General features: G+C 57.8%; 1 protein-coding gene and 2 long non-coding RNA genes across 7 annotated transcripts; 2 read left to right on the top strand and 1 right to left on the bottom strand.

Moving 5' to 3' along the window:
* Positions 1–3,134: 3,134 nt before the first annotated feature.
* SIX3 (SIX homeobox 3) lies at positions 3,135–15,292 on the bottom strand. Its single transcript, XM_077915265.1, has 3 exons — positions 15,040–15,292; positions 6,528–7,356; positions 3,135–4,641 (listed from the first exon to the last, which is right to left on the bottom strand). The coding sequence occupies exons 1-3, from the start codon at positions 15,092–15,094 to the stop codon at positions 4,449–4,451; spliced, it is 1,077 nt and encodes a 358-aa protein (XP_077771391.1). The 5' UTR covers positions 15,095–15,292; the 3' UTR covers positions 3,135–4,448.
* LOC144324061 (uncharacterized) lies at positions 7,487–8,877 on the top strand. The gene is made up of 2 exons (XR_013389442.1): positions 7,487–7,750; positions 8,653–8,877. It is a non-coding gene; the product is annotated as an uncharacterized LOC144324061 (long non-coding RNA).
* Positions 10,566–18,328, top strand: LOC144324060 (uncharacterized). 5 transcript variants are annotated; one of them, XR_013389439.1, is made up of 6 exons: positions 10,566–10,639; positions 13,930–14,093; positions 14,838–15,102; positions 15,612–15,699; positions 15,970–16,207; positions 17,845–18,328. It is a non-coding gene; the product is annotated as an uncharacterized LOC144324060 (long non-coding RNA). The 5 variants fall into 5 exon arrangements; XR_013389438.1 differs by lacking the exon at positions 10,566–10,639 and adding an exon at positions 10,661–13,319; XR_013389437.1 differs by lacking the exon at positions 10,566–10,639 and having other exon boundaries at positions 13,549–14,093.
* Positions 18,329–18,946: the final 618 nt, after the last annotated feature.

Genomic DNA, 18,946 nt, shown 5'->3' with positions numbered 1-18,946 from the left:
TTGGGATAGATTTTTCCAGCTTTGCTTCCCATTCTGTGGCTTCAGGTTTCCCATGCAAATCCAGGATTGCCATTGTTTTTCACTGAGGGAGGCAGGAATGAAGAGAATATCCCCAAATCGGCTGCTAATCTTCAAGCCCCTTATCCCAACAGTAGGCAGCCCAGGGACACTCAGGCCTCCGCACACAGGGAGACTTCAGGCACTCCTGCTGGGGCACCAGGCAGAAACGTGCTGTGCACAGGGCAGGGGCACACACGGGGTGGCTTGTGCCAGAGCTGAAGCACACCAGAAGGAGGGGAGCTGATCCCTGGGCCTGAACAGAGAAGATGGATGGTCAATGTTGAGGCCTGTTTACCCAGCCTGACAAGGCTTATGAGGACGCACATACCGGTATACACCCTCTCCCCCTCCAGACACGGTCCACAGCATTCCCAGGCTGTGGGGGGCTGTGCACAGTGGCTGAGCTGGCTTTTCTGCCAGCAGGGGCTTCAGTCAAGCCTCACCCTTGAGCTCCGCCCTGGCTGACCCTGGGATGTTGACTGTCTTGGCCATAGCTTTGAGGGACCCAGAAAGAGAATGGGCAGACAGCCCATGAAAAGAGAGATCTGGCTAGAAAGGGGCCTCTTTTCTCTCACTCCCATGTTTGAAGGGGCGGGGGGCCAAATCCAATGTAATATCCGTATTGATCAGGGTAAAAGGCAGACTGGAGAAGCCAAAGAGCCCAACTCCAGTCTGCCCTCTGGTCAAAGAATACAGATTGTGATCCCCTTGCCCCCATTCCTTAAAGGCAGAAAGAGGAAGGTCAGTGATGGCTGGGTAGCCTGGGAGTCATATCGTTGGGTTGAGTAGAACAAGGGAATCCACCCAAATGGACATCCACAAAACATGTGTCCACTGCACAGAAAGGCCCTGTACACACAGCACCCTATAGTACCAGAGCCGCCTCTTGACGAACTAGGTAAATATAAACTGCCCAAGCTACATGCAAATAATTGCCTTACAGGCAATATAAAAGAAAACACATACTGGACACACATCGATGCACTATACACACATGTATATCAAACATCACACGCACATGCACACACACACACACACACACACACACACACCTTTATATGTAGACCTTGATCACATGTGGAAGCCCAGCATTTGGAATTGCAAACATCTACACCACTCACCACAAGCACTCATACTTCTCCTGCAGGGAATCTGTAGGGAAGGTCAGAAAGTGCAGAGTATAGAGTATTGGTATTTGCACAGACCTGAGTAGAAACATAGGGGATGAGGGAGAGTGATGGATGATAGATAGCAAGACAGACAGGTAGCAGGCTGGTGGCCACCCAACTGAACCTAGGCCCCCCAACGCTGAAGGTTGCTGTGGTGTCTGATAGCCTGTTTTCTGAAGTGGAGCGAGAGGAAAGGGTACTGGATACTACAAACTTGCTTTCTTTCTCTGGTATGTTGAGACAAGGAGGCATTTCAACTTCACAAATTTGTCCTCTGTCCCAGGACAGAAAGGTATCTGCTCCCTAGTTTACCAATCAAAGACCTCCCAACAGTCACTCTCCAGCAGTGCCACCCCTGTCCTTCCACCCATCAATTCTAGTTAGCCGGTTGGGTAGGGTCCATCCAGAATCTTTACACTGTCTGAGGCAGCCCCTCCAGCCCCTTGGGCCCCTTTGGATTGCAGGCCCAAGTTCTGGGGCAAGTATGAACCATACATTTTAAAGTGCAGGTAAGAGGACAGAGCCTGGCATCCAAGGCATTCTATGCACCAGAACATTGGCTCGATCTGGGGAGAAGCCAGCAGCCCCTTCCCAAATTCCTGCCACCTGGGTCAATGTTGCCTGAAACGTGGCATCACCAGGAATGTTTTCCAAGGCAGAGAATGCATGCAGAGATTCTGACGCAGTGTGCCAGGCCTCAGAACTTGGAAGCTCTCAGGTCATCTGAATGCCCTGGATCTAAGTAAGGACGCACACAGAAACCTTCCCCTCCAGGCAAGCTCACCCTGGTACACCAGGCCCCACTTGAATGCACAGGGCACCTCTGGGCCTGGCGGCATTTCTGCCTGGCCAGGCCCTGTGTAAACCTCACGGCGAGACTGGAGATGGGGACAAAAGGAAATCGGAAGTCAAAATTAGTTTGGAACCAGCGCGAAATTCCATGCACGTTTCTCCCTAATCCTCCTCCCTTTGGAAATTGGACTTTTCAAGTGAAGGCAAGTTTTCTGAAATTACCTATTTGGCTCCTCCGGCTCAGGCTGGCCTGGCCCAGAGCGGCAGGGGCGCAGTCAGCCACTCCATCAGGGGGAAATGTGGGGGCCCCCGCCGGGCAGGGCAGGGAGGCCTGGGGCTAGTGGGAACCTGGTTAGCCAAAGGCTGTGGTGTTTTTTTTGTTTTTTTTTTTTTTTTTGGTTTTCATTTTAAAGTGTAAATCAGCCCTGAAAATGTCTTAGGAGCTGGAAGAGACTCCAGTTGATCCCCAAAAGACGGGAAGAAATTTCAAGGATTTTTGATCCTCAAGGATCAAGATCCGTAAGGCAAGTAATACAGTCACACAGACCCAAAGCAGGAGTGGTGAGGAGAAAGCCCGCCCCAGCTGTAGGCCCTAAACTCCTTGCACTACCTCTTTCTTCGCTCTCTCTACCCTCCCTACCCTGGCCACTATGGTTGCCCCCAACTCCACTTGGGCAAAAAGAAGACAAAACCTGTCAACTCTGCTCTGGATAGGTGGATTGTTGGTTTGATGACCTTGTGTGTTTACCCTTAAAAACACACACACACAAAATCCAACAACAACAACCAGAAGATGCCAAACACACCCCCCAAAGACCCACAGGGCCGCAGCAGGCTAGAATTCATGCGGATCTCGGCCTGGCATCTCCTTCTGAAGAAACCGGCGGGAGCCCCCCTCCCCTCTGCGCCCTCGGAGCCTTTCGTTCCAGATTTGGCTCCGGTTCTCCTCCGGAGGGCCTGTTCCCATCTCTCCCCCGCCACCCACACCCCCACCATCTCCAAGGAAAAGCTCCTACCCAGCCTTAAAATGCTGCCCCAGCTCGAGTGGCGCACGGAGTCGGAGTGGAAGTGAAGGCCGGGCGCTGCTCGAACAAAAATACCAGTCTCGGGGAGTGATAAGAAAATGGAGAATACTGTATTTGCTTTAGAAAGTTTTTACATATAGATAAACACGCAGTTAAGATAACAGTAAAAGCGCCCTACGGGGAGTGAGAGATATCTCCAAAGCAGCTAAGAAATACTTGAAATAGCTTTTGCATAAGAATACTACGGACTCACTCTCCGCTTCCGCTAGCGACGGGGTCCCTCGTCCTAACCCAGCCCGCCACGCCACGCCTCGACTGCCAAGTCGACGCCAGGAACACCGAGTGGGAGGGGAACCCCAAAAAGGAAAGAGACAGGTGAGCGGGGAGGGAGGCAGGGGGTGGGGGGGAAGAGAATGAAAAAGGAAGAGGAGAAAAAGCAATATCATATACAGGCAATTTCTACACATATATTACAAACTGGGAAAATGACCGATCATTAAGATATACATAATTCATATAAAATTTTGAAATAAAAATAAAAATCTGTTACAGTCATAACTATTCTTTTTCCACATTTATAACCAGTACCCACACAGGCAGTGACAGAGTGGAGAGAAAAAGGTGCTTACGAAGAAAATGATTGTCTGCTGAACAAAAAACAGAAGATTGCATCTTGTTTGACCAATACTTGGACTTAAAAACAGAGAAAGAAAGAGAGCGAGAGAGGAAAAAAGAGAGAGCGAGCAACAAAAGGCGAGAAACATTTGCTATTTCCCTCTCGAGGAGTTCTTTTTTTTTTTTTAACAAATTCTGAACGGAGATGGCGGTTTTATTTTTTTTTTTTTCTCTTTTTGTCTGTTTTGCTTTTGTCGTCTTGTCGTCGTGGTGGTGGTCGGTTTTTGTATAGTCGACTCTTTTTTAAATCGTTTTAAACTAGAGAGAATATTTTCCCAGATACAAATAAATCGTCATGCAGGTGGGGTGCCGGGTCCGTGGGAACCGAAAGGAGAAGCCGTGCTTGTCCTAGAAAGTATACAATTGTCACCTCTTTTATGTTTTCTGCCCGAAACATCAGCGTTTGTAACTGTCTGTTGGCGTCGCGGTCCTTTGGGGTGGCCGTGGTGGTAGATGGTGGTTGGGGTTGTTGATAGTTTGCGTTTAATTTGTTATTTTTCTTGGTTTTTTATATATTTTTGGCTGGGGTGGAAGTGTGTGTGTGTGTGTGTGTGTACTTTTGTGTGTGTGTGTGTGTGTATGATTGTGTATCCTGATTTCGGTTTGTTCTGGGTATGGAGGAGGAAGAAGAGGAAGAGGAGGAGGGCGAGGAGGAGGAGGAGGAGGAGGAGGAGGAGGAGGAGGAGGAGGGGAAGGAGGGGGAGGGGGAGGAGGGCGGCCTTGGCTATCATACATCACATTCCGAGTCGCTGGAGGTTACCGAGAGGATGGAGGTGCCGGTGTCCGCGCGCTCCGTCAGGCTGGACACGCTGGTGGTGGGGCTGGCCGCCGTGGACGGCGACTCTGCCGAGCCGTGCGTGGGGCAGCCGGGCTCGGCCAGCGAACGCATGCCGCTCGGTCCGATGGCCTGGTGTTGGAGCCTGCGGGAGACAGAGAGCCGCACCAGCCCTGACACGGCGGCTCCGCCACCGGGCTCGTCAAGCCGCCTCCCCGCGCCCGCGGCCGCCGGGCTCCCCAGCCTCCCAGCCTCCCCAGCCGCGCGCCCTCCGCCACCACCCCGACTCGGCTCCCTGCGCTCATTTCTCGCCCCCTTCCCCTGCCTCCAAGCACCCCACCACTCGTTGAACGCCGCAAAGCCCCCCCCCCCCCCAGCGCGGGTCTGGGCTCTCTTCTCTCCTTCCCGGGGCTCTTCGGGGCTCCCCAAGGCTTCCCAGTTCGCAGCCGGCCTCCGAGGAGAGGTAGGACCCGAGGCCGGCCTCCTGGGGAGGCCCCGGGAGCACAGCGCAGGACTCGGAGCCCCAAGATGCCCAAGTCCGAGAGGGACAGGGTGCTTCTTGCTCCCCCGCCCCGGGGACTCTTCAGACTGAACCGGGTGGCCCAGCGGCGGGTGGCCACAGTGGCTCCCGCCCCAGCTCCCCCAACACACCCAGAGCTGTGGGTTGCTCACCCGCAGCCTCTCCCCAGTAGGACCCGCTGGCTTTGCTCTCTGGCTCCCTGTGCTGAGCGCAGGAGCAGGGCTAGAGAGAACGGAGAAGCCGGAAGCGGAAAAAGTGGGGAAGAGGTGCAAGAGAGAAAGGAGAGAGAAGGCGGCAGGAGGGGGGTGTGCAGAGCAGTCTCCGTCTTCCCCTTTCCCCGCACCAGGCAGCTGCTGCCGGAGCCTAGTCTCTGAGTTCCCACAAGGAGGCCTTGCCCTGGTCCTGGGCACTCCCCCTCTCAGACGAAAAACTGGCTCGGCGGGCACGGGTGAGAGGGCCTAGGGCTCAGGCCTGGGCCACCTGAACGCAAACACACTCACTCACTCCAGGAACTCAGCCCTGGCCTCCAGCCCCTGGCAGCTGTCAGCAGCTGGGGCCCTGCTCCCTGCCGTACACCAGGCCCAGCGCCTGCGCAGGCTAGGTAGGGGCGCGGGCTTCTCACCAGGGCTTCTACCCCACTTCCTTCCCCCTTCCCTCCCATTCTTCGCCCCTTCCTCCTCCTCTTTCCCTCTTAGTTCTTTTTCTCCTTACCTTCCCCCAGGCCCAAGTGTGCTGACTGGTGAAGCCCAGACAACTTTATGATTTTGTGGCCAACTTGCTGGCAGTGGGTTTGCTCCTGCTCCTCCTGGCTTCCCAAGTTAGTGGACCAAGGGGATGCTCCTTGACTGGGGCAGGAGGGCTAGCACCTGTGTGCTCGTGTACACACACACACACACACACACACACACAAGGCCTCTCTACTTCCCCGCCTGGTTTTCCTGCTCCCACTCAGGCAATTGGCAAAACTGAGGGAAAGAGGCCTGCTCCACGGTGGCCAGCGACCTTTCTTTTTTTCCCTTTGTGGCAGAGACCCCACTGTTCAGTTTCCTTTCCGTGACTTCGTGGATTCCTCTCCGGGTTTTTGCAATGCATAATAATAAGAACCGGTTGGCGAGGACGGCTTTCCTCCCTTCCCTGTCTGCAGGCTGCAGGGGAGTGCGGAGCCGGGCACGGGCTGCGGAGGTGGCACGGGTGCAGCGCGGGGCCAAGGCTCCCGGGGCTGGGACCGGGGGGCCTGTGGACGGGCGCTCGGGACCTCACACCCCCACACTCTCCACCCTGCCGAAAGCCCCTCTCCGACAAAGTAGTCCATAAGCCCGCCGCCCGGCCCTCCTCTGCGCGTCTGGGCCAGCGGAAACTTTCTCCAACTGGCCAGGGGGTCGCGGCTGCTCGCGCGCCCGGCGGCCCCCGGCCCCCCGCCCCCTCCGCCCCCTCCGCCCCGGTTTCAGCCCCGCTCCCCCCGCTCCGCGGCCCCCCGGAGACGGTAGCCAGGCCGCGGGCCCGCCACTGACCTGTTCTTGGCCGCCGCGGCGCGGTCGCGCTGCCTCCGGTTCTTAAACCAGTTGCCTACTTGTGTGGGGGTGAGGCCGGTGGCCTGCGCCAGTTCGCGTTTCTTGCTGGGGTTGGGGTAGGGGTCCTGCAGGTACCACTCCCGCAGCAGGCTCCGAGTCCGCTCCTTGAAGCAATGCGTCTTCTGCTCGCCGTCCCAGATGGTGCGCGGCAGCGGGAACTTCTTGCGCACGCGGTACTTGTCCACCGGGCCGAGCGGGCGGCCGCGCAGCTTCTCGGCCTCCTGGTAGTGCGCCTCGAGCCACATGGCCTGCAGCTTGCCGTGGGACTCCTTGGTGAACTTGTGGTTCTCCAGAATGTGGTAGAGGTCGCGGAAGTTGCCCGTGTGGAAGGCGACCACGGCGCGCGCGCGCAGGATCGACTCGTGCTTGTTGATGGCCTCGCACGCCCCGGGGGCCACGGGCAGCGACCAGAGGAAGCGGCCCAGCCGCTCGATGTCGCCCGTCTCCTCCAGCGTCTCGCAGACGCTGGCCACCTGCTCCGGCGAGAAGTTGAGGGTGGGCAGCTGGAACATGGACAACTCTTCCGGGGGGGCCCTGGAGCCGCCGCCGCCGCCGCCGCCGCCGCCTGCTCCGCCAGCACCGCCGCCTCCCGCACAGTTCCCGCCGCCGCCGCCGCCGCCGCCCGCGCCGCCGCCGCCGCCGCCGCCCGCACCGTTCCCGCCGCCGCTACTCGCCAGAAGTAGGGAGCAGTGATGAGGATCGGCGAAGTTTGGCAACAAGAAGTGGGAGGAATAGAGGTCTAGGGGGGAGCGGAATACCATGGACTGACCTGAGAGGAGAGGAGAAAATTCAGGGAGAGGAAGAGAGAGGGGAGGAAGAGGAGGAGAGGGGCGATGAGGACCAGGAGGAGGGAGAGGAGAGGGGGGAGGAGGAGAAGGAAAGGAGGGGGGAGCGGGAGGAGGAGGAGGGGGAGGAGGAAGGGCGTAAGGGACACCCACACCCCACACACATCCACACACACACACACCCGCGCAGCCACATAGAGAGGGAGGAAGGAGAGCGGCCCGGTGCGCGCGCGCAGAGAGAACCCGAGACAGAGAGAGGGAGAGGGAGAGGGAGAGAAAGAGGAGAGCGAGAGCCAACCACCGCCGAGTCAAGATTCAGCGATTCCACAGCAATCGCCCTAATGACAACAGCCTCATAATATCTCCCCTAAATCCACAGTGAGTGCAGCATTGAAACATTTTGTTTCGCTTTTCTATTGGTCTGCGGCGTGTCGTTGTGGCGTTGCCACGGCAACCGCTGCCAATCACTGTCAGCCCTGCCAATCAATACCGAGAACGTAAGGACGGTTTTACCACTTAGCCAGAGTAGGGGGGAGGGGGAGAGGAGGGAAAGAGGGAGAAGGGGGAGAAAGAGATTTTTTTTTTTAATCTTTGCAACTCTGAATCTCGCCACTTCCCCCTCTTTATCTATCTCTCTCTCTCTCTCCCTCGCTCGTTCTCTCGCTCTCGCTCTCTCTCTCTCTCTCCCCTCCCCATGTCTCTGAGCTCCCTTCTTCCCTCTTCCCCAAAGAAGTTGATCCAGAAATTCAAAAGGCCATGGACCTAGAGTTGTTGAATGGGATGAGCAATTAAAGGGGGGATTTTGTTGGGATGTAAGAGGCTCCCCACGCCGCATGAAGGCCGAAGGCCAGCCCTCAAGAAGACGCCGAGGGCCGAGGGCCGGCCAAGCAGGCACCGTTTGCACATGGTGTGCACGTCGGGCCGCCTCTTTCTGCCTATGTGAGCACTAATAGTGGCGAGGAAGAAAGAAGAGATGAGATCATGGGGCCCACCACACACTGACCCTGTCTGCTGCTCCCGGGATCCCGAATTTCGAGGGGTAGCTAACGCCTGAGAGCGAGAGGCCAGGACCCAGGGTGTCAGAAGCCGCTCTGGTCTCTCTCGGCCTCAATCGTTGTCCACATTTATCCCACTTTCATCTGCACTGGCTTCTACCCGCTTCTCTTTACTCTGCCCCGGTCAAGAAGTCTTGATTTCTACTATTGCCCTGTATTTTAAAATAACAGTACACTTCTTGTTTTCACCTTGAAAAGCAAGCCACCTCTTTATTTCCCCCCTAGGCTTCAGCTGTGTCCCCCGGGAGCTGACAAGTCTGGAACCCTTTGGAGCCCCCTGACATGTTCGCTACTTCTACTCCTCCAAAGAGCTCTGGATCTGCCTACCAGCCCCAGAAGGACACTCAAACTTATGGAGGCTTCTCCAAAGAAGCAGATAGGCCTGAACATTGCGTGTTTGCTCATATTGTAAAGAAAAAATAATAAAACTAATTTATCTAGGCAAAGTAATGTGACAAGCCTAAAACAGACCGCCAAAGGCCCGTAGAATAGAGAGAGAGTCCTCCCTCCCTCCCTCTGGCCACTGCAACCCTCCCCCCCCCCTTACTCTCCCCCCACCCAGGGCCGGTATGGGTATTTATTCTAAGGTATGTTGCTTTTAAGAAGATGTAATCAGCATCTTTAGCGGGGCCTCCCTTTGTGAGGCTTCTGTAACTATGGAAGTGTGATTTACGCAGATTTGTCGGGGTCAGAGACGTCTTTCCCCTGAGCACTGTGTATATTTAGACAGGACTCGGTTTGGTGTTAAAAAGTGTATATTTTGAATGAGTTCACACACAGTAGCCAACAATGCCCACATTGTCGGCCCGTGTACAACGCGTATTGAAACGCAGCGTCCAGACTTCAACTAATCTGCCCTCAATAAAGCTGAAATAATTATCCTAAGCTGCCTTTCCAGAAGAAAAATCATTGAGGAATTCAAAACTCTTTTAAAAAAAAAAAAAAAAGATCTTTTCTACATTCCGATGCAGATCTGGGGGCGAGGCACCGAGTCCACACCACTTTGGAGATCTCAATGAGGGAGGAGAGAAAGAGATTGAGAGAGAATTTAAATGGGAAACCTAACGTGACTGGGGCTGTGAGTGTCCCACCCCTAAACCCCGAGCTCGGGCCCTGCTTAGGCCTTGACTCCCGCAGAGCCAGGCCTCCTGGGCAGAGAAGTGCAAGCTGCGATGGATGCTCCACTCTGGCAGAGAGGCTCTGGGCTGGGCCAGGGGGCCTCATGGGCCCCCCATCCCAGCGTCACCCCTGGAAGCCGAGGGTCCCCGGTCCTAAACCCAGTGACGGAGGCAGGGAAATATTCGCTCAAAGGGAAGACCCGCCAAGGCCCACTTCGGGTGATCTCTCCCCTCCAAGTATCTTGCTCCCAACCGTGAGTCCTTTTCCGTTCAGCTTCGAAGCTCTGGGCGGTCGTGCACAGCCGGCCCAGAAAGAGCCCTAAGGTTGGGACACAAAAACAGACGCTTCATCTTTTCTTCCCGATCCCTTTCTCTCGCAGGGGAAGGATTATAGGCTGAGGGGTGGGAGGGGGAAGGGGCAGGAGGAGGAAGCGGGGGAGGAAGGAATGAAAAAGGGGAGGGAGTGGGTATTGTGCCGCGTATGGGGGTAGAATTCCTACGGGTGGGTTTCCGAATATTGTGTTCAACTTTTTGAAAGCAGCTCGTGACCCCCGAAACTGCATCCCCTGGAGCCGAGGACCCAGGCGCCGGGCGGGCGGGTGAACCCAGCCAGTCCCCTCCCCGTCCCCACAACCCCCGCCTCCGGGTGGGGGCGACCCGGCCTCTCCCCGCCGCTCGCCGCCGGGCCAACCCCGGAGGGAGGCTGGGCAGGTGCCGCGGGCTCCGCCGAAAGTGCTGAAATTGAAAACCGTCGCCGCGCGGGGAGAAGTGAGGCCGGTGGGGCTGAGCCTCCGCTCGGCGACACCCCCGGCCCCAGCCCCGGCCGGGGCGCCTGCCGACGCGCCGCACCCCGCCGCACCCCGCCGGCGACTCGGGCGTGCAAAGCCGGGCCGAGGGCGGCTGCGGGGCGCGCAGCGTTGTGCGCTGGGACGGGGCCGGGAGCGGCGGGGCGGGCGGCCAGCCCCGGGCTGTCAGAGACGCCCCGCGCAACCGAGCCCCGCGCCGCCCACGGAGCCCGCCGCGCTGCCCCGCGGCCGCCGGCGCCTCTCCGCTCCGCTCCGGGCCCGAAGCACGACGCCCGCCGCCGGGAGCGCGTAAGTGGAGCGTCCCGAGAGCCGGGAGGGGGAGGCGGGGCGGCCGGCCTTCGGTGGGTGCGGATGGCCGGACTGGCTCCGGGTGGAGCCGGGAGCGCAGGCTCCGTGGGTCCCGGTCAAGGAGCGCGGGCCGAGTGGGGGAGGGGGCTCCGGAGCCCCAGAGCTTCCTCTCCCCAATTCCCAGGCGCTGGGCGCTGGGGAGGGGCGTCGGAGCAGAAGGACCTCGGGCTCCGGGGCCCAGGCGCCTTGCCCGCCGCTCTGGGGGCCCGAAGCACTGGGTAGCGCGAGGGAAGAGGGCTGAGCTGAGCTGGGGGACGTCTGGAGGGGTGGCGCGCGGGGGGGCGCCAGCACCCTGGATCTCTCAGAGAGTGGAGGAGTTTGGGAGGAACGGGTCAGCCCGCGGGGGCCCCCCTGGCCGCTCCGACTTCCGGATCTGGGGTTTGGAGCCCGTACAGTCCGAGGTCACAAAATTGCCACCACCGCGTCTGCTTTAATCCTGGGCCAGGCAACTAACTGGCAAGACTGCGTACAGGTGGTGCGGGGAGAAAGGGCGCTTGAGCTGGAGAGTGTGTTTCTCCTACGAGGACCTACTGGGCGTTGATTTACAAAATCAGCCCCAACCCCAGCAGTCTCAACTCCACCCGGAGAGGTGCCCGAGAGACTCAGTCCTTGCTTGCCGTTACCCGGAAAGCCAAGAGGTCCGCAAGCCTCCCGGTTGGAGCAGCTGCACCCACTCGGCCTTGCTCGGCTCCGTGAGGCCAGTTTGTCCTGGGGGGCCCCCAGGACTTCGGGGGGCGGGGGCTGGCCCGGCAGCCCGCGGTTTGGGCCTCCCGCAAGCTACAATCCGAGGCGCTTGGCGCGGGCGGCCGAGGAGGGCGCAGGGGAGTGCAGCACGTAGGCGGGGAGGCCGCGAAGCCCTTCAAGGACCCCGATTACTTTCCTTTGAATGAAAAACAACAACAACAACAACAACTGCTCCCTCCCTGCGCCCCCGCCCCCCGCCTTAGCCTCCGGGGACCCGCGCTCCGAGCAATTGTCGCCCCGGACAGTAAACACAGCTCAGTTGCCTCAACTTTCTCCGCACATAAAAGTTCCTGGCGTGCGGGGAAATTTGAATATTTGATCAGCCCCTTTGAGTGACCCTCATTAGCTTGGCGCCCTGCTAAGGCCCCGGCATTGCAAGAAAGCTGCTGGGCAAGGCATTTGTATGCCTTGTTAGCGCCGCTTAATGAAGCTGCCCCGATGGCTCAAAGGCGGCCTCCGGGGCCGGCGCTGCGCACCTCTCGGCACCCCACTCTGCCTAATGAGCCCCACCACCCGCGCAAGGCCCCTCCACCCCCCACATCCTCAAACAAGAGAAGTTGGCTCTGTCTTGGCCCACCATACCTCCCACTGCCAGGCCCAGGAGAGTGGGCACAAACCGTTCCCAGCTGGCTGTGGTGACCCAGCCCCAAGAGTGAGAGGTGGGAGGCTTGGGGGTTGTGAGTGATAGGGGCTGGGGAGGAGGGCTGTGGCCTCAGGTCTAGTCCAGGGAGTGCACTGGCAACCTCTCAAGAGGGCCAATTTCCAATCGTTTACTCCAGGTGCATTCGGACCAATGCTGGGGTGGCAGAGGGCAGATGTCTGGGGGAAGGTCAATTTTCAATCTCCCTCCCTTCCCAAGTTTCTTTGGGCTCCACTGCCTAGGAGACCATCAAATCCTTTGCAGAGATCCCCTTGGGAGAGCCAGAACTGGTATGCTAGGGCTTGAATTTGAGAAGGAGTTGGGTACACTCAACTCCTCAGACATTGTTGTCCCTCCAACCCGGATCCCAAACAGTCAAATGCAGTTGGCACTACTAGGAAAGGCAATGGCACAACAGCCTACCTTGTCCCACTTCCCCTGCCCCAGAACACCAAGCCTTCTGTGGTCTCTCTTTAATCCTGCTTCCAGTCCTTGGGAAGCTTATAGAAAGCATTTTAGGCAGGGCCACCCTTTTCAGGACCAACTGGCTGCTAGGGCAAGATGGTACTAAAACAGACCTGAGGGCGAGGGAGAGAGGGAGAACTCTTTAAGGTAGGGGCACCAAAGCCACCATCTACTTCTCCTTTTCTCAGTGGGGCAAGTGACACGGTTGGCCAGCAAATCTAAGGAGCCCTATTAGAAGTTGTGTTTCAGTTCTCTGGAAAAGGAGTAGACTCTCTCTGCTCCATCTCTCCTCCAATGCTCATTTCCCTTGGACAGTTGTCACTCAAGGTCCCTCCTTGCACACCCAGTTTTTGGGTTTTTAAGCATCACTTTTGGGGAGGGGGAGAGATTAATGCACTGTGTTTAGGAAACAAGCTTCTCTCAGATCCATGCTCTGGGCCTTCTGGAGGTACCCCCCACAGTCCCTCAGATATACAGCAGGCTGGCCAGGTGCCTAGCCTCAGGACCCCATTCCAGGGTGGCCACCTCTAGGAATGAGTGGCACCCAGCCAGCCCTCACCCTCTGCCAAAAAGCCAGCAAGGCCCTGGGATAGCAGAGCCTTCAAAGTCCCTCTGGTCTGCTCCTCTTCCCTTTCCCCCAGCTCAATCGGCTTGCCCCACCCCATTTCCCATCCCAGGACCCCCTAATTCAAGCCCAAACTGAGGATCTTTAGGGATCATCTCTACCCCGGCAAGACGGTGCCTGGGCCTTGATCCATCCAAAGGGCAAAGGTAGGAGCCGACAAGCGAGGAAGGAACGATGCTGGAGAGAAAAGGGACCTGAAGCGGGGGGTAAAACTCAGCCCTATGGCCCTAAGGCCAGGCCCACCAACTGCTCAGGGGAGGAGGTGAAGGGAGGGGGCTAGGAGTCCGCAGGCATCGGTCGGGGCAGCAGGGACCTAAGGCTAGATCCAGAGCAGAGGGGCGGGGAGGCGGGGGTCGGGGGAGCGCGCAGGACGGAGGGGGGGGGGGGTGCGGCTCTTTAAGAGCCACACGGCTGGCAGGAGAAGCGCGCGGCCCGGTGCTGGTAGCGCATTGACCCCGAAGCGGATTTAGCGGGAAGGGAGCGGTCGGGCTCCGGTGGCTTTGTCCGGGGGCGACCAGAGAGGCCGAGGCACAAGAATAAGGAGCGACCGCGTCATGAAAGGCCGCGCCAAGGCGGCGGCGCTGCTGCTCTTGACTTCTGAGCAGGGCTTAGAAAGCTTGTCCCGGCTTAAGCCGAACTGCCTTCGCTGGGCCCTGAGCGCCGAGTCCGCGGGCTCAGAGCCCCGGCCTCGGAGCCGTGGGATGAGGGGGAGCTGGGGTGGCGGGAGACCTGGCAAAGCTGCTTTTGGCTCTACAGCCGCCTGGCCGACCGGAGCGTAGAGCTGCTAGCCAGACTGGCCGCGCCAGGGGACTGCCAGAGAAAGAATTTCCTTTTTCCAACTTCGGCTTTTGATTTTGTGTGTCCACTTGGAGCAGCTCTGGAGCCGACTGACCCCAAATGAATTCCCAACAGGTGGCCGGGTAAGTCCATTTAAAAATTCTGGTTATAGCATCAGCTCCTCCCCGGCTTCCTTCCTTTTGCCCTACAAGGTTCCCCCGTGGCCTCCCCGAATTCCCTTGTGCTCCTTACTCAGGTGAAGGTGGGGAAGGTGGTGGTGGTGATGATGGTGGTGGTGGTGGTGGTGAGAGGCGCCCTCCCCCTGGGGGTCCTCAGGCTCCCAGTTCCAGCCCAGGACAGCTGACTGGCGGCCCGTGAAGCTCCACCCAGTACCCCTAGGTCCCAACCACCCTTAGGTCCTTTGTGGGCCGCGATACCCCAAGGTGTGCGTGTGTGTGGCAGGGGGCGGGGGGATGGGGGAGTCTGGGTAGGGGAGGACGCGCCGCAGCATCTCAAGAGCAGAGCCAACAGGAAGGGGGCGGGGGACCCCGTGGCCCGGCGGCCTTTGTGTGTGGGGTTACTGCAGAAACCCAACTATACACCCTCTTTTATGGGAGACCTGGATCCTGCCCGGCCCGGGGGAGCCCGCGCCAGTTGTACAATAGCCCGAAGAAGAGCTTCGGGGCAGCCCCGGGCGGGGGAGTTGGAGGGGGCGAGCAGAGGGAGGAGGGGGAAGCCGAGAAAGGCAAAGGCAAGAAATCCCGGGCGTCCGAGTGAAAAGTCGAAAACGTCCTCGGAGCGCGCGGGAAACAGGCGCGCGCTCTCGCGGGCGCACATCCTCCTGTGTCACCCACTCTTACACACGCACTCACACCCACTCCACACAGGTTGCCCACGCACGCGGTCCTTGCAAGTACGGGGTCGCGAGCCTCAGCTCCCGAGCCGAGCCGCGAGCGGAGCCGCCCTCCTACTCCCCCCGCTCCCCCACTCCCCGGCTGTCAAGAGCCCTTCCGCCCGGCCACCGGTGCCCCGGGAATGACTGGGGGAGCTGGGAGGGCCCCCAGGAATGGGGCTCAGGGAGGATCTTACCTGCGGAAAGGTAAGGGAAGCCGGGAGCAGGAAGCAGCGGCGGATAAATATTCATTAGGAAGTGTAAGTGTCTCCTTTTAAACCGCGCGGCGCGCGCTCTCGCTCCTCTCTCTCTCTCCCTCCCTCCCTCTGTCCTCTTCTGAGGCTCTCTCCCCCTGTCGCTCAGTCTCCCCCCCCCTTTCCTGCGAAATGCCGGGTGGATCCCCGTCTAGCTAACCTGTTGGGAAGCCTGAGCCCTGGGCAGCGCCTCCACAGCTGTTTGCCTTCGCTCTTGGGGCGCGCGTTCCCCATCCTCCCTCCCTCCTTTCGCCCAGCCCCTCACCCCTCCTAAATTACTACATCATTAGCTTTATTTTCCAGGGTTGGGGGGGTGGTAACGGCGCAGACCGACGCACCTCCCCAGAGCAGGGCGAAAAGCCGGCGCTATCTGAGTCTGCCCCAACTCCATCCCCACCCCACATCCCCACCCCACATCCCCACCCAGTCTTTCCGTCTTTTTTCCCCTCCTGCCATCTCCACCTCCATCTGGATCAACCTAACTCCTCCATCCCTCCTTCGCTCGCCACCACCAGTCTGGATCCCCGGCTGGGGGCTGGGTCGGCAGTGAGATGCCAGGTCTGCAGGTTCCGCGCGCGGGATTGGAACTTCAACCTGCACTGGGTGTGTGGGGGTAGCTTTCTGAGTCCCCCTTTCGCACGTAGGTTTTATAGCTTCACCCTGAGTAGGCACCTGGGCATTCCTGGGCCTTAGGATCAAAACACGAGGCACACATTCAGGACCTCACCTCGCCAGGCCTCAGAGTCCCCAGGCCTTAGACCTTTGGCCGGGCCTGGGAGGTTCCATGAAAGGTGGGGGAGAGGTGGCCTCACTTTATGCGATTGTGCAGGAGACACAGACCCACCGACTGACGGATTTACCATGGCCTTTTAGGAACAAACTGACCTGAAGTTAGACTCAAGTCCGCATCTTTCTCCCTCACGCTCATGAGAAAACACATCAACGGGATTCCAGGAAGGCGCAAGTCCCCGCAGGATCCCTCTGAGAATCGCTTGCAGCGGCAGGCGAGCACGCACACACCCCCGTCCCCACCCCCGCACACCCCAGGCCCAAGCTTCTCGCGCCCCCAGACTGGAAGGCGAGCCGGCCCTCAAGGCGGCTCCCGACAGAGGTATATGTCTGTGGACTGACGCAGGACGACCTTGGCCACCCTTCTCCCCGCTCCAGGCCTCTAGGGCACTCCAAGGGCTCTAAGAGGTGGCGGGGTCCCAGGGTGCTTGGCGGGGGGGTGGCGGGGCTCCGCGCTGCGGCGGGGCGGCGGGCTGAGCTCCGAGCGCCCAAGTGGGGGCGGGAGGAGGGGCCGAGGGGGCGGGCCCAGGCAAGTTCCCAGTTACAAATACGGCTGCTCTCGGAGGCCTCGGTGGAGAGCTTCGCCCCCAAACATGCGGATCGCTCGCCCCAAGGCGTCGTGACTTCCACTCTTGGGTCCTGCACCTTCCCCAAGATCCCCAAACTCCTTTGGCCGTCGGGTGGCCTGGAGGTGGGGTGTGACCGCTAGCCTCGAGGGGACCTAGCGACCCCGCCTCCGGCCCTCCCCCTCACTGGGCTCGGCCCCGACAAAATCCACCAAGACACGTCCCGGAGGCCGTTTGGATCCTTCCAGAAGGGAGAGAGGCGCAGAATCGTCGGAGGGTCTGCGTCCTCCTGGAATGTTATGAAGTTGGGCAGATGAACGGGTAGGAGAGGCCTAGAGGGCCCCGGGGCTAGGAAGCCGTATTGACTTCGCATCCTACCCAAAACCCGAGTTTGCACTTGCACACCTCCTCCTCCCTAAGCAGATCCGGCAGGTCGCACACTCAGGCTGAAGTTGAGTCACCTGACGGACCCTGGAAAGTACATGCAGTTGTCCCGGAATACACACGGTAGAATTAGGGGCAATTTGAGGAAGAAAGAAGGGTCCACAGACAGGATCATTCCAGCACCCGGCCCAGTTGTCCAGATGCTGACAAAAGCCACAGTGCCGGCGCAGAGTGACCCCGGCCACACGGGGCATGGGGCATATGTACAGGAAGCCACACACCGGGAGAGTGGTCGATTGAGAATGCAGGCTGCGGAGCTGAGGGCTTCCTGCTAGAGGGACGCTGGCTCCCGAGGGAAAAACTTTGTTGAGCCGACTGGGTGAAAGGTTTCAGGTCAAGTCCAGGAGACTACAAAGAGCACGTCCTCCACCCCAAAGCTGACGCTTTTCCCTTCCTCCTAGTCCGGCTGGAGACACACAGAAGAGGGCAATTCAGGAAAGGTTCATTTGGACCGGGATGATTTATTTGTTATTATTGTTATTGGTTTAGGAGATTGCATTCTGAAGGAGGATGGGGTGGACAGCATAGGTGCGCTCACTCAGTGCCCCGAGATTCCTAATACCTAATGGAGACCTTGGGAGCTAATCAGGTTCTCTTAAGTAGCGGGAGGGCCCTGATTTTGCCCCTAACCCCTTCTAATGCTAAATTTAGTCTTTAAAAAGAATGGTGGCTCAGCTCCACACCGTCCTGCCTTCACTTCCAGCCCAGTCCCCTTTGTATTAAATAAGTATGCAAGAGAACACTCCAAAGAACATCCAACTATTTGGTTTATTAAACTACTTTTCTTTGTGAAATATTGGGAAGTTCTCACCCCCTCCTTCCCGGGTCCCAAGCCGAAGTCCCTGTCGGGGCCCAGTGAGGGTGGGGATTGAAGAAGAGGGAGTGATTCCCAGAGTAGCTCTCTCCTAGAAAGGCCCAAACAAGCGCACATACTTGTTTTTGGTTTCAGCTCCGTTTGCCTGCCTAGTCTGGGCGAACCTTCCAGACAGGAGCCACCATGGTTTCCCTGCAGAAGAGGCAGGCACGCTGGACGCCATGGTGCCCTCCCTTCTACTTCACCTCCCTTCCTGACTCTCTCTCTCTCTCTCTGAAAGCAGAGGGTAAGTTTGGGAAGATTCTTTTAGACAAAAAAATAGGAGAAAAAGAGGACGTTCTGGGCCAGCAAGTCGGATGACCGCCCTCCAAGGAGCAGAGGAAGGTCTGTCTTCTGAAGAAGAGACGAACCATCTGGAAACCACGGCAGGAGGACACTTTTAAACAAATGTGGTTGCCCTAGAAATGGAGGGGTTTGAGACCATGAGTAGGGAAGAATTTCTTTCCTTTGGAGAAGACTGTGTCCTTTTAATTTCCTCCCGAATATACACTTAATTCCTGGAAATTGTAGTAAGAGTTTGTTCTTTATAGATGTTCTAAACAATAAAGAGTGAAAATCATTTTAGACTCAATCTTCCTTGGAAGGGCAGTTTCTCCCAAGATGTTTTTTTTCTTTTTCCAGGTTTGTTTTTCCTTATTCCCCTAGTAAGAGTCCACATCTCGGGAGGAGACTCTGGCCAAAAGAGAGAGAAATGAGTAAGGAGGAGACCGTCATTCCCAAACCCCGAGTGACTGCCATTCCCTATAGCTGAGATTTGTGTCACAAAGAAGCAGACTCCTTTACCTTGGGGGCATTTCTCCCCTCTTTGGGTAATTTCTTTAGAGCCTTTCTAATAATACATAACCAACAGCATTTTAGAGTTAAAGATGTTTGCTCTTGCTTACCAATTAATTGTACAAGATTCTTCAAAGTCTGCTTGTGTGATTTATAAAACCGGGTGTAGGCAGCTAAAGTCCTTGCAACAGTCATCACTCAAGCAGAAAAGCAGCTCGGCTTTCTCATAGCCCTAAATGCCCCCATGTACAGTCGCTGGAGCGAATTCCTTTTTCTCTATGTTTCCTAAAAGCCCTGGTCACCTCTGCCGCAGCCACAGGACTCAGGGCCAAACCTCCGAGGTTTGTGACTTCTTGAGAGGAGAGCACTGTGTTTTTAGGGGTGTTTTTTGTTGTAAGCAATT

The sequence above is a fragment of the Canis aureus genome, chromosome 11, assembly GCF_053574225.1.
Source record: "Canis aureus isolate CA01 chromosome 11, VMU_Caureus_v.1.0, whole genome shotgun sequence".
NCBI lineage: Eukaryota > Metazoa > Chordata > Mammalia > Carnivora > Canidae > Canis > Canis aureus.
The sequence above is the reverse complement of the archived record's forward strand: the minus strand, read 5'-3'. Positions and strand labels throughout refer to the sequence as shown.